General features: G+C 39.2%; 1 protein-coding gene across 7 annotated transcripts in view; it reads right to left on the bottom strand.

Moving 5' to 3' along the window:
• The window catches only part of EPHA6 (EPH receptor A6), a 1,017,309-nt gene extending 1,013,311 nt beyond the window's left edge, over positions 1 to 3,998 (bottom strand). For 4 of the 7 annotated variants that reach the window (XM_051859383.2, XM_051859384.2, XM_008267078.3 and 1 more), the window contains exon 1: positions 2,303 to 3,996. In XM_051859383.2, coding sequence (XP_051715343.2) covers positions 2,303 to 2,687 — 385 coding nt within the window. In that variant the 5' untranslated portion in view covers positions 2,688 to 3,996. Of the gene's footprint in view, positions 1 to 2,302 lie in introns of all 7 variants that reach the window. The other 3 variants (XM_017347166.3, XM_051859386.2, XM_070071944.1) reach the window with 3 other exon arrangements.
• Positions 3,999 to 19,274: the final 15,276 nt, after the last annotated feature.

The raw sequence follows: 19,274 nt of genomic DNA, 5'->3' as shown, positions 1-19,274 counted from the left end.
TTTTACTCAATTTAACCTTTAGATAGTTTTTTATCTGAGTGTATTGTTATGCAGTCTGTATTGCTAGAAAGAGGGCAATTCAAAAAGTTTATAGGAAACAGAATTTAAAAATAAGTTCATTTTGCTATAAAAATGTTCTCAAATACATGCATAATTTTTTTAATAATATATACTATTTTCCATGAATTTTGAAGACCCCCCTTTGTACATTGGTATGTATTTTTAATGCACGACCTTTAATGATTCTATTTTACTGATAGAAAAACAGTGTAATTCTCATTCACTAACATAACTTCAGTGAACTGACAAAAACAAATAAGCCATATATTTTTACATGTTTTAGATAAAACATTGAGTAGTATAGGGAAATCTTTAAAATTGATAAGCAAATAAAAGTTACTGCAAGAGGCTAACAAAAAAATCAGTGTTCTCAAATTTACTATCTGAGAGGTCAAACTTTAACAGGATGCATTTTGATAGAATGGCACTTGACAACTTTAGAGATTCATATACATGTTTTATATATTAACATCCACAGGGCCTACAGGAGTTACTGATGTACCATAAGTACTTAGCAAATAATGATTGATTTAGGAAAACATTGCATGGGAATAACTGTTAAAAACTTGTGAAAAACTTGACTCTCAAGGTATATATCTCTTTAACATCCCCAGGTACTAAGATAAAGCACAATATAAATGTCTGACTTACCCACTATTAAAACTGTTTTCTCTCCTTACAAAGTCCAGTAAAAATTTACATGTTATTTTTAACAATTTTCTATATTCACTAAATTAAAGTAACTACCGCTTTGATATTTAATAGCAATATTATTTGAAAACAAATGGGGGATGTGGTGTAATGGGGTGTGATGGTATACACCATCATAGGGGAGTTGGGCACTACAGCTGGGGTGTGATGGTATACACCACCATAGGGGAGTTGGGCACTACAGCTGTCACTTATTATGTGACAAAGCTTCTTCTCATGTGATACAGCCTCAAAGTCATTAGGGTTATCTGTGCTTTCCAAATTCACATATGCATTTTTGATTGGAGTCTGGTGGGTAAAAAACAGTAAGTTTTAGGAAAACCTGCTACAACTATCACTTGTATAAATGAGAACAGCTAAGCACTGATTCTGAATAGTCGCATTTCTAGATAAAATGCTCATGTATTTATGACAAAAAAGGCTGTGTACTGTCTTACTTGCCTTCTCCCTTCATCTTCCCCTCACATAAAAAGTACCCACTTCCAAGCCATCTCACCACCATTTTTTCATCTACAAATTATTTCGAGACCCTGAAACATGTCTTAGAAATAGTAACTACAATTAACCCAACTGTTTCACAGATGAGGTCCTTAACCACGTGACCTACCAGGTGACATGATGGTGGACATCACAGCACCAGTGAGAGCACCCAGCCAGGTACATGCTGCGAAAACTTTTATGCCTGCTCACAACAGTTCAATAAATTTAGAATATGGAAGTGATCTATTATAAATCATTAATTATTCATAGCAGAAATCCAAAGAGCTGCATTTCACAAAGATTGTTTGAATAAAAGAAAAAAATATTCAAATATTTTAAGTGCTTTTCATCACTTTTCACACACTACTCACTTTCTCCTCAGTTATCCACCAAATATCTGTCAGTGACTTGACTTCAGAAAATATTCACAACTTGGAAATTTACACTTAAGACTAATCTACTCTCCGACTGCAAGAAAAATAAACCACAACACGGATTTGCGGGCATCAGCTCTTGCAATAATTTCGAAGAAGTCTACAGAGTGGCCTGGATAGTGCATGTGGTACGGAGGCTGAGGCTTATGCAAGGGCGGCAGAGTTACCCAAGATGAAAAGCTGATTATCAGTCACAGGATACAGCTGGAGCGACTTGCCTTGCAATAAGGCATGTGGGAGAAGCCACACGTTACCCTGTGAGTGACTGCCAAGAGCCAGAAGTCTCCATTAAGTCTGTGAAACGGAGGCTGACCTCCGTGGAGACAGCCAAAGGGGAGCGCTCCTGTGGCCGCCAGCGGTGGGACCCACGTGCTGTTGATGCTCACGCATCCGTTTAAAGAATTCTAGAAGCAATAGGGATCAGCGCTCCTAGGGCCGCCGGTCCCAGGCGGTGTAGACAGGGTGTACTGATGAGGGGACAATCTCGACCCGCTCTTGTGATGAGACCCCAGAGCACGACCTCGGGACGAAGTTCCCCGAAGGAAATGACCAGCGCACCCACCAGTGCACCCATCGCTCCCCTTCACGCCCCCTCCTTCTGTGCCCCGTCCCCTTACCTTGGTTGTTGGAGACATGACTGCAGTCGCCCGGCCAAGCTGTCAGCAAAGGCAAGAAGAAACCAAATTGCCAAAGAAATTCCCGGACTTCGCAGCCCCCCATGGCTCTCCCCGACGCGCTCCTCCTCCCCTTCAAAAAGAAGGGGCAGCGGCGCGGCCAGGTGTTGTAGGTAGCGTAGGGGTCCTGGTCCACGTCTTCTTCCTCCTCCTCCGCCTCCTCCTCCACCCGGCCCGCAGGGGGTGTCCCGGGGCGCCCCCCGTGCGAGGCCCCGAGCCCAGGGCACGAGGGTCCAGGCTGCCCAGGTGCAAGTGCAGCTGCTTGGGAGGACGACGCTGCCTGCAGCGCCGGGGAGCTCCTGGCGGCTGGAGGCGAGCGGAATTGCATCCACCACCGTGTCCCGCTCGCGCGAGGACTATTCACTTGGGCCCGGGAGAGCGTGCGCGCAGGAGCGAGCTCGGGCTGGGGTTTGGGGGAGGGGAGTCGAGGGCGGGGGAGGGCGCCTCGCAGCGGCGATGGGGGCGGGGGGAGGGACGGCCAGGTAGGGGCGGGCAGTCCACTGGGCGGCCGGAGCGCCTCCGCGTACCGAAGTGTGCGGTTGCAAGAGCCCAAAGCCAGGGAGGCGCGGGGACCTTGGGAACTTTCCTCCGGCCGGTACAGGGGCAGCAGGGCGAACCAGGCTGGCTGGAGAGGTCACGAGCGGTCCGAGGGAGCAGCGGGTCCCAGGGAGCTGCGGCGGGAGCCCTCAGCCCCTCGCCGGAGCGGCTCGCATCGTGTACACATCCGACTCGGCCGCAGCTGCGCCGCGTCCCAGCCGTGGCAGCCGTTTTCCGGGCATCTCTGAGGTCGCACTCAGTCTCCCCGAGCACCTAGTCCCCCATTCCACGGCTGCAGAGCCCAGTTTTAAGACCAGCCAGTTCCCGACACTGCCGCCCCCTCACTTCTCCACATGTCCACCGCTGGAGTAGGGGGTAGGGGGGGTGCGCGCCGTGGGGCCGGCGCTGCCGGTGCCCGGGTGAGCTGGCCGGCGGCGGTCGAAGCCGACCGCTCCTCAGCGCGGGTCCCCCAAACTTGCCCACTAGGGCGAGCGCCTCGGCCCTGTGGCCGCCTCCGGGGCTTCGAGTCCTAGCGGCGCGCAGACAGGGAGGGAGCGGCAGCGAGGAGTCAGTCACATCCAGCTGGAAACGGGCGGGTGCCTGGCGCCGAAGCTCGCCGAGGAGGTCTTGGCAGCGCCGTGAGGCGGTGACTTCGCCGCGGAGGTCACGAGCATTGTCGCAGCCGTAGCACCGCGATTCCGGGGGCCCCGAGCGCCCGTGGCGCGACACCGTCCGACCGCGCGCTCGGAGCTGCCCAGGGGTCCCGCGGCGCGTGGCCACATCGACAGCGGCGCCGAGTGCGCTGCAGGCGGACAGCTCTCTCCGCCCGCGCCGCCCCTGCTCAGCGCCCACTCCCTCCCGGGGCTCGGGTCGCTTGAAGCTGCAAAGCTAGCTACTTGGTGGGAGCCTGCAGCCCCCGCCTGCGGCCTGGGGCCACAGGGCGTGCTGCTGACGGGCTGGTGGCTCTTAGTGTGCGCTGTCCCCGCGCCCTCGCCCCGTGGTCGAGGCGGGCGCAAGAGGGCAGGGCGGTAGCTGCGAGCGCCGCTGAGCCCGGCTGAGCCCGGCGCTCTCCCCGCCCGGCAGCCGCGGCTCGGTTGTCGCCAGCTCGGCGCTAGAGGGGGTTATTCGACAACAAAATCCCTCCGCCGCGCGCTGTGGCGAGCAGCGGTCCGCGCAAGGAACCGAAGGCGGGAGGAATGGTCTTCCGTGAAACTTAGCGGGGCTGTGAGGGCCGCGCACGGGCACTGTGTCGCGGGTGGGGGGCACTCTGTGATGTGGTGGTGGTTCTCCTCGTTAGCATTCTCGTTCTTGAGGGGATTTAGGCCGTCCCACTCGACTGAGGTTGAGCCCCCTCAGCACTCACAATGGCAATGGAAAACAGTGAACCGAGGCGAGCACGCCACGGTCCGATAAAGGGTGGACGGTATTTTCCACATGGGCAGGGGGCAAGGATGGGAAATGGCGAGGCGGTGGGGGTCTTGGGAGAGTAGAGGACGTTGCAAGGGGTCAGCCAGCGTTTGAAGTGCTCGCAGTGCTGGGAGCGAAAGGACCTCCCCTCGGGTGCGTGTTGGCGCTGCGATGTCTGTGTCACGTCCCGTAATTGAAGCGGCCTCAGCTCGTGCCTTAGAGGAGGCCTTAGGAGGGAAAGGGGAGAGCGAGGGGCGCCCCGCGTCTAAAACCCACTGCGTGCACAGGAACGTGAAAGGCAAGTGACTCCAGAGCGTGAGGAAGCATTCCCATTGGTGACTGTACTTTTCCCTCCCATTAGGAATTCAAACACTGACTCCCTTTAAAGGTGCCCGTGCCATTTTCAATATATGCATATCACCTATAAAAAGATAACCCTACACGGAGTTTGTGTATTGGTATTAAGAGCAAAACCTAATTTTACGATTCACTTTACCACTCTTACCACATAGGCATTAACAAACTCAGTTTACAGATTGTAAAACAAAAAGGACTGTTGTCCTTTTTAATGAATAATTATTCCTAAATAAATAATGTTTTTAGAAATATTTCAGGATTTATTATGCTGAGGTTTTGACTCATTACTTTTTGTGTACTGCCAATATATTTCCATGACATTTTTATATTAAATCTTTTTAAATTTTACTTATAATAATTCTATAGGCTTTATATATAACTCAAGATAAACTCTTGTTCAGGATACTCTTTGCTAATGCCTAAGATATACTACATTCTGATAAACTGAAGGAATCTATAATACTGTATCTTAGAAATGTGAACCATGTTAATTTATTTCTGAAGTTGATTTTCAAATTAATTAGAATTGCAAGATTTTTAATGGAACATCACCAAAGTTGAGTTATTTCAAAATAACCCCTTGCATAATATATTTTAAAATCAAACTTTAAACCAAGTTGTGTTTTTCTTGTGTGAGAATACCAAGAACACTCAAAATTAGACTTCACTCAAAATTGGACTTGAAAAGAATGTTCTAATAAAAGGAAGGTGGGAAGGAAAAAGGAAAGGGCAAAATAAAAGCTAAGTTTCATTTCTAAGACTCACAGTTATATGGCAAGATTTCATGAATTAACATGATTATTAATTTCAAAACATGCTTAGAAAAGGAGTTACCAAATCATTTGTGTTATACATTATTTATATGTGTATATATATAGATATATATACATGCAGAATGTGTGTATGTTCCATCTAAAATATTTGATGAACTCTGTGCTCAATTTTCTTCACTCGAGGAAGAGTTAATAGTAAACTGTATGAGTAAAATATGTTTCATAAAGCTAACACTATTTAAAATATAGACATGGTTATTTTTTGTGTGCTAGAAGCAATTACACTTAACAGAAATATACTTCTTTCTGATTTTCTAGAAGTGTTGATGTATTTGCTGACATGTCACAGTTTCAAAATTATAAGCCACTCAATGAACCATATGCAATATTCATGTAGATTTATCTGCACTTGTCTGTTTGAATCATAACCATATTCAGAAAAGCATTCATGTCTCATTTTTCAGTGGTATATTGTTCAGGGTTCTTTTTGTATTCTTTCAGATTACTGTTCTTCATGAATTATATGATCTGAATTCAGGTAAGAAATGAATAATTTTTTATTAAATAAAATATGGTGCTAAAACTCTCCCAAGTTTCATTTGTAGTAAAAATAATAAAAATCAGAAATACCATTTTTTAAATGATAAAAAGAGGGGAGACTTAACCTTCAATTAATTTCTTTGAGAATAAAAAGCATTATAATGTCTAAGACTCAGCATATTTCCAAGCTTGAGAAAATCTTAAGTATGTTATTGTGGTAGAAGAGTAAACTAATTAATTTACAGCGATAATTTGCATTCTGTAGGTCAAAGTAAAAAAGACATAAATAAAGAGTATTGATTCTGGAGTATGTCAAAACATTTGGTCTTAAAAGATTCATGGTACTTTGAACAGACATAATTGCTTAGGTTATTGCTGTTAATATAAAATTAAGAGAAATGCTGCAGGCAATAATATTGTCATGTCACCAACTTTAAAATATAGGTTAGATTATTGACTTGTATGCAACAGATAAAGTAAAAAAGAAAAATTTCACAAAGTCAAATATAATTTTTGAATCTTTATTTTTAGGAAACAGGTATTTAGGAAAAAACACATACCTGTTTACTTCAGGAATTTTGCTTTGATATTAGTTAACTTTTTTTCCAAAAGAGATATTCAAAATACTGTTGAGTTTTTTTTTTATTGTTGGCATGTCAAATCTTAAAAACCTTACAGAAAAAACTTGCAGCTCTAAGTTTCAGAAAATTTACTACTGTTGATTCTCCTGTAGTAATTATGTTTTTAATTGGGTTCTATGATATTTTATGGTAAAAGAAATGTGTGTACACATATCATATACATGTAGATTTATGTGTGTGTGTGTGTGTTTATGTAATTCAATGAAAACTTTCTTGTTCTTTTAAAATTAAGGACCATTTTCCAAGCAAGATTTGCATGTCCATTTGTGCTGAGCAGTATAGGGAAGGCGCAGAGATTATTCGGGTGTAGTTTCTATCTCTCAGAAGTTATATTATATTGCAGAGTGGAGAAATACAGGTTATTACATTGCAAATCTTTCTGTGTGATCCCATGATGGAATTCCAAATTATTGTGGTTAGGAAAGAGAGAAGGAAATGTACTCTAACTTTTGAAGATGTGGGTTTCTACCATTGCAGCTTTAGCTTGATTTAAACTAAAATTTTCATTCAGATTGATTCTGAAGGCCAATGCATGGATTTTATTAGTAATAAATACAAAACTAAAGGTCATGCACAATGACCAAATAATATAAGTAGATTCAGCTAACTTCCATTTTTAATGAAATTGACTTAATAGTCTGTGTGGCATCAAGTACCACAAAAAGTGCTTACAGCTAAACTATGTAGAGATTTTTTAAAATATGCTGTAATTTATTTAAATTTATTAATAACATATGCTTTAGTTTATCTTTCATGACACAGAATGACCCCTTTTGTCTAAACAACTTTGTTTTTATTTCATTGAATTATAATAAGTACCATTAAAGAGCATATTCTAAATATCAAGCAGTCAAAAGTTGATGGTAGAATTAATAATATCTTTAAAAACCTTTATATTATTAAAGTGTATCTGATTATTTTCATCATAACAGAAATTTCAAAAGTCTAGTCCAAATGCATTTTATATTTTTCTTGTGTTATGCTTACGTAAAGACACTTTATTCCCTGCTTCAGTGAAAGGCAAAGCTAGATTCTGCAAAAAGAACCCTTGGGTATGTCAAATAGTCAGATGCTAAATTTATTAAAGATACTACACATGTGAATAACAACATCAGCTTAACATTTTTAGTCATATTATATCAATAATGCAAAACTTGCTCTTTTACTCCAGTCAAACTGGGGTAGATTCAAAGTGTCACATGGGGAGAAATGATTCCTTAAAGTTTGACTTTGTAGGAAAAGTTATTTTATAAAATGGTTTTTACAATGTTTAAGTATAACTTACAATCAGGTAACTTTGTTTGCATTTTTGAGCCTCCATGGGTTTTTGTTGTTGTTGTAAATTAAACTTTAAAGAGCAAGTCTTGAGAGACACCTTATTATATTCCAAGTGATCTCTGACAACTCCATAAAAATTCAATATGCCCAACATTTACTTTTTAATTGTAAGGGGTTTTATATCTCTGCGTTCATAGTATTTTTCTTTTGCTATGGCTATAAAAATGTTTTTATGAAATAGAAATGTTTGTCAATACCATCTTATAATTATTACAAGACTAAAAGTATTTTCAAAGTAAAATTGTGCTTTCATAATCATTATTTTTACTTCTTTGTCAAACTGTCCATCTTTGTTAATTTTTTCAGAAAGACTAGTTTAGTAAATATCTCAGCTATACAAATATATAATTTTTCCTCATTTTTAGAAACCATTAAGCATTTCTATAACTAACATTTGATCTGTTTGTAAGTTCTTACATATGTTACAGACACCTTTGCAGAGGCTGCATTGTTATGAAAATGGTCTTTGGCTATTCAGCAAAATAAATCTAACTATAGAACTTAGGTTAAATTCCCCTCGTCTTTCATTGTTAAATTCCATTCAAAGTCCATTGGGTTAAAAATACACACTACAGTTCATAGTATTCAGAATTAGGTTGTAACATATTTGCTGCTTTTCTAGGTGAAAATAAAATTTTCTAATATACAAAATAATAGAACACAAACACTAGGTTGGCTTAGATTGGCATTAATTTATAGCCAAAGATTACTCTATATTTATTTGCTACTGATTTATTTTGCAATATGGTTTGAATTATATAAAGAACAGGAAGTATACTTGCACTTAATTTTAAAATCTTTTTATACAGTGGGGAAAATAAAGTTTCTTGATCATTTGGAATATGTATAATTTCAACAAAATATTAAGATTCTATAATATTTATCTCAAATATTTTAACACTGCCTAATAAAATTTTCCGCAATAATAGAGATTTTGTGTTTGTCCTGGTGGATATAGTAGCCGTTGGTTACAAGTAGCTTTAGAGTCTGAATGCATTTAGTGTGAGGAGCTGAATTTTTAGATTTAGTAATTTTAATAAATTTAAAATTATACAGCCTTACCTGGCATTGATTACTACATTGGATAGAACACATCACTTTTTTTCAATACACCCAGGTTTATAATAGGGAAAAGATAACAGATTTAAAAATTGTGGCTATAAAGAGGGTATCCTGAGTGACTTTCTCAAACAATGGCTAATTCTTAATATAGAAATTCTGTCACACACAGTCATATTGAATAGTCATGTTATCATGAATACAAATAGTAATCTATTACTAAGTGTGTTTACACTGTCATCAAGGCTCTCATGCAATGATGCGCTTTTTGCATATTGTATTGAATTGATTAGAAGAAGTTAAAAGAGCCACACTGATAGGTCCTCATAAATTTTTGTAAGTACAATCACTTGCCTAATGTGCCTGCTTTTTGATGTTGGTTCACTCCTCCAAATGCCCTCAACAGCCAGGGCGTGGCCAAGCAAAATCCAAGAGCTTGGACCTCTACCTGGGTCTTCCACATGGGTGACAGAGACCCAAGTGCATGAGGCATACATGCATCTCCTAGGTGCATACTAACAGGACCATTGGAATCAGGAGCAGAGCCGGAGCTCTATCCCAGCCACTCTGATATGGTATGCAGGCCTCCCAACCAGCATCTTCACCACTAGGCCATATGCCTGCAACAGTTTTTTAAAATAGTTCAAGAGTAAGCCTCACTCCTGCTCTACCCACTATGCCTTATTGTGTACTACTCTGGGCCCCACCAAAGTACAGTGTTCTGAAGTGGCTCAATAACAGTAGCGAAGTTTCCAATATTAATACCCTTCCCCAGAGATTTTCTAAGAGGCAGCAAAATGTTTCTATTTAGATGCTAATATTTGACTTTGTTTTTTGTTTGCCTTGTTATAATTTGTTTGCCTTATTATACTATTTTGGACTTTACAATTTACATGTAAAAATATTGTTAGGAGCCTTTTTTGGAGTCCATAGATTTTTTAAAAACATGGGAGTGCAGGTGAAAGCCTGAAAACCTGACTACAACTATTAATTTGACATTGTCCTAAAGTTTTTCACATGATAATACCCTTCAATATATATAATGTGTCATGAATACCGATGTAAAAAAAATCAAACCAACTAAAAATGCCACTTCTTAAAAAAACCGTGAAAGAAATGATAAAAGGAAAAAATGCTAATTTTTATATTACTTAGCAAACAATTACATTGTACTTACTATGTGGCTGACACTGTTCTCAGAAAAATATTAATTTCAGATCCTAATTACAAATATGAATTAAATTAATCCTCAAAGCAATGCTCTAAAGTAGTTGCTATTATCTGCATTTTATAGATTAGAAAGCTGAAGCACAGCGGTTGCCTATAGTCATCTAGTCACTAAATGGTAAAGCTGAGATGTTAGCTCTAGCTAGTCTAGCTAGAAGCTGTGCTTTTCATCAGCATCCTGCCTCACTTGTATCCCTGAAATATTCACTTAAATATATACAAACGGGCACATATATGAGAATACGTCAAAAAACTTGTGGGCAAAATGGAATTATAAGATAAGTTTACTTTTGTGCAGAAATTTTTGAAATCCATAGTTTTCTTTTTTTACCAAAAGAAATCTTTTATTTAAGGAGTACAAAGTTTTTAAGTACAATTTTAGGAATATAGTGATTTTTTTCCACTATACCAGCCTTCCCACCCCAGCTCCTCCTCCCTCTCCTATTCCCAATTCATTCTCTGTTAAGATTCATGTTATGCATTTTCCACAAACTTCTTGAAAACCTCCTTCAGATATGATCATGAAAATGTTTTGTACCAAAATAAACTTTTCTTTTAAACCTTGAGCTTCTTCCAGGTCTCCCATGTGGGTGCAGGGCCCCAAGGACTTGGGCCATCTTCCATTGCTTTCCCAGGTCATAGCAGAGAGCTTGATGGGAAGTAGAACATCTGGGACTGGAACCAGCACCAATATGGGATACCGGTATCACAGGCTGTGGCTTTACCTGCTACAGCACCACCATGCTGGCCCCTATCTATGACTTTTTTTTTTTTTTTTGTTAAGATTTATTTATTTACTTGAAAGTCAGAGTTACACAGAGAGAGGAGAGGCAGAGAGAGAGAGGTCTTCTATCCATTGGTTCACTCCCCAATTGGCCGCAACAGCCATAGCTGCGCTGATCCGAAGCCACGAGCCAGCAGCTTCTTCTGGGTCTCCCAGGCGGGTGCAGGGGCCCAAGGACTTGGGCCATCTTCCACTGCTTTCCCAGGCCATAGCAGTGGAGCAGCGACGTCTCGAACCGGCACCTATACGGGATGCTAGCTCTTCAGGCCAGGAGTTAACCCACTGCACCACAGTGCCAGCCGCTCCCCCCCCCCACCTTTTTTTTTTTTTTTTAAGATTTATTTATTTATTTGAAAGTCAGAGTTACACAGAGAGAGGAGAGGCAGAAGAGAATGAACTTTTAAAAGAACTTTTGTGTAGTTTGCATACTTCTGGATATTTATCTATTAACATAAATTTTAATTCTATGAAGTTAAACTATGGCTTATTTTCATGGAATATGTGTATGAATTGTAACTAAGTTCCCAAATGACCTTATTCTTCTTTTTACTTACTCAACATTTACACATTTGTGACTCTTGTAGGGTGCTCTTTCACTTCTTAAAATTATTCTTTTAGTTGATACCTGTCTGTTCACACCTACTCAGCTTTTACATTTTGTGTTCCATGTGGCACTGTTTCAGATAAAGGTTTGCTAATTTAGCTCTTACATTCTGGGGTTAACAGGTATGAAGTGCTCATGATGTAGCCACATTGTTATAGGTACATTATACATTGTTGGCTCACACAATATTCATAGCCCTAAGAGGTGAATACTCTTTTTTTTTTTTTTTTTTTTTTTTGACAGGCAGAATAAGACAGTGAGAGAGAGACAGAGAGAAAAGTCTTCCCTTTTCCGTTGGTTCACCCCCCCAAATGGCCGGTACTGCCCGCACGCTGCGGCTGGTGTGCTGCGCTGATCTAAAGCCAGGAGCCAGTTGCTTCCTCCTGGTCTCCCATGCAGGTGCAGCGCCAAAGGACTGGGGCCATCCTCCACTGCCTTCCCGGGCCACAGCAGAGAGCTGGACTGCAAGAGGAGCAACTGGGACAGAATCCAGCACCCCAACCGGGACTAGAACCTGGGGTGCTGGCACCCCAGGCGGAGGATTACCCTAGTGAGCTGTGGTGCCTGCCAATAGGTGAATACTCTTATTGTAGTTATTTCACAAATCATGAAGCCAAAGCATTAAAATTATCTGCTCATGGAACAGAGCAGTGATTATTTTGTTAAAGAGCTCTCTGTCTTCTTTTTGTAAGGCAGGCAAGGATATAACCAAAGAGAGGAAATAAGGTTTGGGCAGGAATTCTGGAGTGAGCTAATAATGATTTGACCTAGAATGGTGACAGAGATGAGGCAATGGATGGATTTCCAATATATTTTGAAGGTGGAATGGATAGGACTTATCAGTGGTTTGGATGATAGTTTATGTTATTGTGTTTGTGACTAGAAGTAGCTCTAGTGTTCAATTATAGAGATAACAATTTATGTTTTTAAAAAGCATGTTCAAACCACAAAATGAAATATATCCTTTCAGAAGGGAAAGTCATTTTGTTCCTTCTCAAATCAGAATTCTTGAATTCTGCCCCCGTTTTTCTTTCATTAAAATCAACTCAGTTCAGGGCCAGCATTGTGGCATCACATGTAAAGCTGCCACCTATGATACTGTCATCCCATATGGGTGAGGGTTTGAGTCCTGGCTGTTCTACTTCCAGTTCAGCTCCCTATTATTGAGCCTAGGGAAGAAGGAGAAGATGGCCCAAGTTCTTGGGCCCCTGCATACACTTGGGAGACCTAGAGGAAGCACCTGGCTTCTGGCTTTGGCCTAGACCAACCTCAGCAGTTTCAGCCATCAGCCATTTGGAGAGTAAACCAGTGGATTGAAAATCTCTCTCTCTCTCTCCCTCTCTCTCTCTGGCCATGCCTTTCAAAAAAAAAAAAAAAAAAAACTCAGAAAATTTAAAATCCTTTAATTAAGAAAGCATCAGTTTATTCTTCTATATACTCAAGAGAGCCATAATAAAGTTGGAAACTCAAGAAATAGAGTATAGCTTTTATTTTTTTAAAAGAAAAATTAACATTGAACTTTTTAAAATTAGTCATATATTTTATAAGAGTCATGAAAACATATTTTCCATCTATATTATTGTGTTCATTTTGGCCTAGTATCAACTCTCTTACTCAAAGAATTTCATTTTAAAAAGCAAATAGGAGTTTGTCATGTTTTTCAACTAGGCATGGACTAAGCAATCTACACACAGTATAATCAATACAGGAACAAAAATCAGGTACCCAAATCCTCGTTGAAAAATTTCCTCAGTTTCTCAGCCAGAGAGAACAAGCAGGAGGATTACATTGAAATGCTAACCTTCTGTGGGTAAGTGTAAAGTCTGTTTCACAAATGTAATGTATGTAGCTAAGAGGCTTAAAAAAACACTCAATGATAATATGCCTATGAGTTGTTTTACTCTCTTGCCATTATAAAAATGATGCTTCTACCAAAAATATGAAGGATATTTGAGAAGGTTGATATACTTTGTTCCAAATTTATAACATATTTTCTCTTTGTTACTCTTTTAAATTGCAAAAGTACCTTAACAGTATTGTAGAATATATGGAAAATTGAAAAGAAAAATTATGTCTTTTTATCATTCTACTCTAACATGATTACCGTTATTGTATATATATTTCATTTCAGACATCTTAACATAACCCTTCTCAAATATGTACTATGATAAGATTGAAACTATATCATGTCCTCAAATTTATATTACTTTTCAATTTTTCTGCTAGTTGCTTGACTTTAAAGGATTTCATATTTATTAAAATACAGATGTTTTAGGATGTTAAATAGGTAAAATGGTATGAAAACAGATACTTAAGAAAATCATTGCTTTGAGAACAAAGATGCAAAGGTTATAAGCCAAACAGGATTTTTATAGGCTTAGCTTTCAAAACTATTCAGTGTTATCAACATATATAATAGCATCAATACAGAATTTCAAAGTATTGAAATGAATTATGGCTGTTATTGTAATTTTAATACAAATTTTTATGATATTATCTGGTAAGGAAAAAGGCAATGTTTTCCTAGAGAAAAAGTCTGACTGTGTTACTAAAACAGGAATAAAGATGAGTCTCTGAGTTGTAAATTTTAGACAAAAATATTAAGTAATTTATGCTTATCCATTTATTTTACCCTGCCTTTCAGTATTTTTTTTGTGCACCATCCCTACTTCCAGATACACCGTTAATCCAGTATTCCAGTTTTTAATCTGTATTTGCCTTATCGAAAAACAAAATGTAAAGAAAATTTTCTTTATGTTGTGTGAAATACAAGTAATAGGGGCCATGTCCTTTAAGATAGCACCCTTCCCTTAATAGCTTACAATAGAACCATAACAATAGCAAAGATTTGAAAAGGTGAGCCTTAGAATGGAAAGGGTGAGTGAGACAGGAGAAAGAATATTCCACTAGGTTATAAGGAGGCCGAAGGACTGAGAAAACCCAGCAGGAAAAAAAAAAAAAAAGGAAGAAACCACCAGTCTGTGGGGAATATAAAATGAGTCCTTTGGGTGCATTCAAATAGATGCCCCTTCTCAGTTCAAGGGAACTAACTGCATAAGAAAGATGGCCAGAGATGAAAATCTGTCAAATTTACAGTAGCTCAAGAGAGAAGCAGGTCATTGATAAAACCTCTGTAAGAATCAGAAACAGAGAACCATTCAGTCCAAGTAAAAATGTTTCTGTCCTCTTAAATGTCCTCCTTTTCTTAAAGACAAAGCCATAGCTAGAGTGGAAAACCTTGAATATGAAAAAAGAGTAGAGATTAATGCCTAAACCTGAAAGCAGGTAACCTCTTTTATGTGGAAGTAGAGTTGGAATAAATATATTTTTAATGAAATTATGCCTTTGAATTCATGTTTAATTCCTATTTTGATAGATATTATTTGCTCTAAATTGAACCTATGTAGATTAGGTTAAATGACTAGTCATTATCTGAACAGACTACTCATGGTGTACTCCACTTTACACCCATTATAAGATTGTATTCTCCATTGAAGAAATTTTAAATGGTTAAACCTAAAATCCAGACAAGGAATACCCAGAGTCAGACTGGTATTCAGTATGTTTTAAAGTTTATTCACTTACTAGAAAGGCAAACCAAAAGCAAGGAATAGGAGACAATGAAGAGAAGAAAGATCATCATTCTACTGGTTCACCCCCAAATGCCTAGTTCAGCTCGGTTGGGCTAGGCCAGAGCCAGAGGGCAGGGATTACATATGGGTGTCCCATGCAGGTGGCAGGGAGATATAATTGCAAAACAAACATAATGATTAATCCATTTTTCATTCACATTGTATAAAAATACAATATTGTATAGAGATATGTTAAGTGAAAGTAAGTGACTTGTATTAATTTATGGCAGGGACCTATGTACTTTAGCCATCATCACTGCCTCCTGGGATACACATTATTAAGAAACTGGATTGGAAGCAGATTCAGGATTTGATCCCAATAATTCCAATATGGGGTGTGGGCATCCCAAGCAGTGTCCTAACCCACTATGTAACAATGCCTGCCCTGGTATTCATTATTGAATACCAGATTTAATAACCATTTTATTTCATTATCCTTTTTTTTTTCCAAAAATTGAATTTCTACTTTCATGCTGCTGGTTTTCTGTTGGAATTCTTTGCACCGCACTGATCTGAAGGCAGGAGCCAGGTGCTTCTCCTGGTCTCCCATGGGGTGCAGGGCCCAAGCACTTGGGCCATCCTCCACTGCACTCCCTGGCCATAGCAGAGAGCTGGCCTGGAAGAGGGGCAACCGGGACAGAATCCGGCACCCCGACCAGGACTAGAACCCAGTGTGCCGGCGCCGCGAGGCAGAGGATTAGCCTATTAAGCCACGGCACCAGCCCTCTGTTGGAATTCTTGCTTCACCATCTTCCCTCAGATTAAGTAATGCCTTGTAGAACAACACAGTTCTAAATCATCCTAGGTGGTACCTGGTTTACATATGCTCAGGATATCACTTTATATTAAAGTTGATTTAGGAAATATGGAACGAAGCTTGATAAATCTCTGAAACAGCAATCAAGATTATTTGATCTATACATGAGTCTGACATTATCCTGTTGAAGAACTGGGACTCTATTCATCAGGTGGTAACATGACAGTGATAGAAGCATGAGAAATCTATCCAAAGCAATCTAAAAGTAATCACTTTCTAGGGATTCACTTAAGCATTTGCAAAAGGAAAATTCCTGACTACTGAATAGATTTGTTTGGCATTTGTGGGATTCTTTTGGATTTAATGATGAATGACAAAAGCTATTAATAATATGCAAATAAAACAGTAAAGTAAAATTTTAAGCAAATATTTCAATAAACACATTGTAATTGCAGTGCCCATTTATATTTTAAGAGTTATGTGTTGGTATTTAACAAGAAGAGAAATACTAGGATGAACAAGTGAGAATATTCATAGTTACATGACACAGTAGATATGTTGAAAATATTTCTGAAATAATTTTTATAGAATTCTTCAAAAAACATTTTTCATGTAGAAACACTTACATTGTTCTTAATAGTAACTGATAAGACCACTAGCTTGATATAATGCCAACCGTAAGATACTGTGAACTTCTATTATTGTTTGAAAGATAAAGACATTAATATCAACAGCAGATATTTAAGATAAAAAGGCATAGAAATCATTGATATTACTGCTTGCTGGGGGAGCTATGTGGAATGTGATGTAGCTGTTCTTGAAATAGTAGTTCAACAAAAGTTCTCTGAAACAAAACAATGTAATTGTTCTTCATGCTATTTCTAGCTTTATACCTGAGAAAGAATTCAAATAAACTTAGCCGAATTTGGTAAATAAAAGCCATATGCAGGTAGAAAGGAAGGGATGTTGATTGATTTGTTACTAATATATATGTATGTCCAAAAACATGCTCATATTATTTCATTGGGAATTTTATTTGTTTGAGAAACAGATTGAGGCAGACAGATAGAGAGGGCTTCTGTTTCACTCCAAATGCTTACAGTGGCCAGGAATGGGCTAGTCCAAAATCAGAAACTGAGACCTCATACAGGTGTCTCATGTGATTGGCAGGGACCCAAGTACTTCCAGGAAACTGGAATTGGTAGTGAAAATTGGGAGTGAATACAAGACTTGAACTCAGGTTCCCTAATACAGGGTGCAGGTGTCTGAACTGGTATCTTAACTACTAGGCCAAATACCCACCGTCAATGAAAATTTTATATCACCTAATAATTTTCTTGATAAATTTATTTTAGTTGAAAATAATTCATGAGTAGTAAAAGGGAAAAGGTAATTAAGAAAAATATAATGACAGACACAAAAATTAATTGATGTTTCATTCCTATTGTATAAAAATATAATATTGCATTGAGATGTGTTAAGTGAAAGTAAGTGACTTGTAATAATTTATTTGTCAAATGTAAAAAACTAAATCCATATCTATTGGACCCCATAGCACTGTAGACACAGCACATACCATGACTACACATACATATATTTACTCTGTATATTTGAAATTTATGTATATATTTGTCTAATTAAAATGAAATTTTTAGAAGTGACTAACTTGGAATTAAATATATTTTACTTTTCATCCCTGTATATATGGGACATTATATAGGTCCTCAGTAAGTTTTTGTAGACTTAAGATACAATTAACGAATGTGCAGTTAGAGCATTCTTTTATAGTCACATGAATGATACCAAACTATATAAATAAATTATAATTCAGGAGAGCTATATATCTGTCAGGTGATACCGTCAGGTAAGAAGCTGTGGGCTGGCTAAATGTAACACATGTAAAACAAACCTATCACAATATAAAGAAAAAAATGTACCTTAAAGACCATTTTCCCAATAATGAATGAGTCATTGAGTTTAGGATAAGTACAGTTTTCAATAGGTCCGATATTGAGATTAGTAATTAGAGTAGCATATTGTACATCACTGACTGTAACTATGATTCAAAAATTAGATACTCAAGTGATAGAGTTAAAATCTTAACTGGTAATTTAGGAATCTGAGGTATATTATCTCTCTTTTTGAAAGCCTATCTTTATTCTTTTTTTAAAGATTTATTTATTTATTTGAAAGGCAAAGTTACAGAGAGGGAGGGGGAGAGAGAGAGAGAGACAGAGAGAGAGAGAGAGAGAGAGAGAAATGTCTTCCATCAGCTGATTCACTCCCCAAATAGCTGCAATGGCCGGAGCTGGGACAATCTGAAGCTAGCAGCCAGGAGATTATTCTGGGTCTCCCATGTGAGTGCAGGGGCCCAAGGAATTGGGCCATCTTCTACTGCTTTCCCAGGCCAAAGCAGAGAGCTGGATCAGAAGTGGAGCAGCTGGGACTTGAACTGGATGCTGGCACTGCTGTCAGCTCCTTTACTGGCTATGCCACAGTGCCAACTTATCTTTATTCTTTTTTAAGATTTTATTTACTTATTTGAGAGGTAGAGTTACAGACAGTGAGAGAGGGAGAGAGAGAGAGAGAAAGGTCTTCCTTCCGTTGGTTCACTCCCCAGATGGCCGCAACGGCCAGAGCTGCGCCAGTCCGAAGCCAGGAACCAGGTGCTTCTTCCTGGTCTCCTACGCGGGTGCAGGGACCCAAGCAATTGGACCATCTTCCCACTGCTTTCCTAGGCCACAGCAGAGAGCTGTATTGGAAGAGGAGCAGCCAGGACTAGAACTGGTACCCATATGGGATGCTGGCGCTACAGGTGGAGGATTAATCTACCGCGCCATGGCACCAGCCCCTATCTTTATTCTTAATCACATTGGATCAGAAGTTTCTTAAAGCCAAATTTTTCCTAGGAAAATAGTTTAAATAGCACTTTAAAAATACTGAGTTAAGATAATTTTGGATTACAAACAGTAAATTACACATCACTGTCATCTGTTGGCCACAGTTTATTAAGCAGTGGCTTCTGTAGAAAACAATGATAAGGTCTACAAAACTATACTGCTATACTTTGTAACCGTTCCTTGCAGCATATCCTGCCCCAGTCACCGAAAAATCTGAACCACAAATTAAAGAATGTGGGTCAAATTTAAAGATTTAATCTATGATATGGAGGATGTTATACAAATATTTCAGATAGTGCTTAACCACTATTTTATATAGTTTTTTTTTAGGAGAAAATATTATATAGCAGTATCATGCT

The sequence above is a fragment of the Oryctolagus cuniculus genome, chromosome 4, assembly GCF_964237555.1.
Source record: "Oryctolagus cuniculus chromosome 4, mOryCun1.1, whole genome shotgun sequence".
In the NCBI taxonomy this organism is placed as follows: Eukaryota; Metazoa; Chordata; class Mammalia; order Lagomorpha; family Leporidae; genus Oryctolagus; species Oryctolagus cuniculus.
This window is presented reverse-complemented; position numbering and strand designations above follow the sequence as displayed.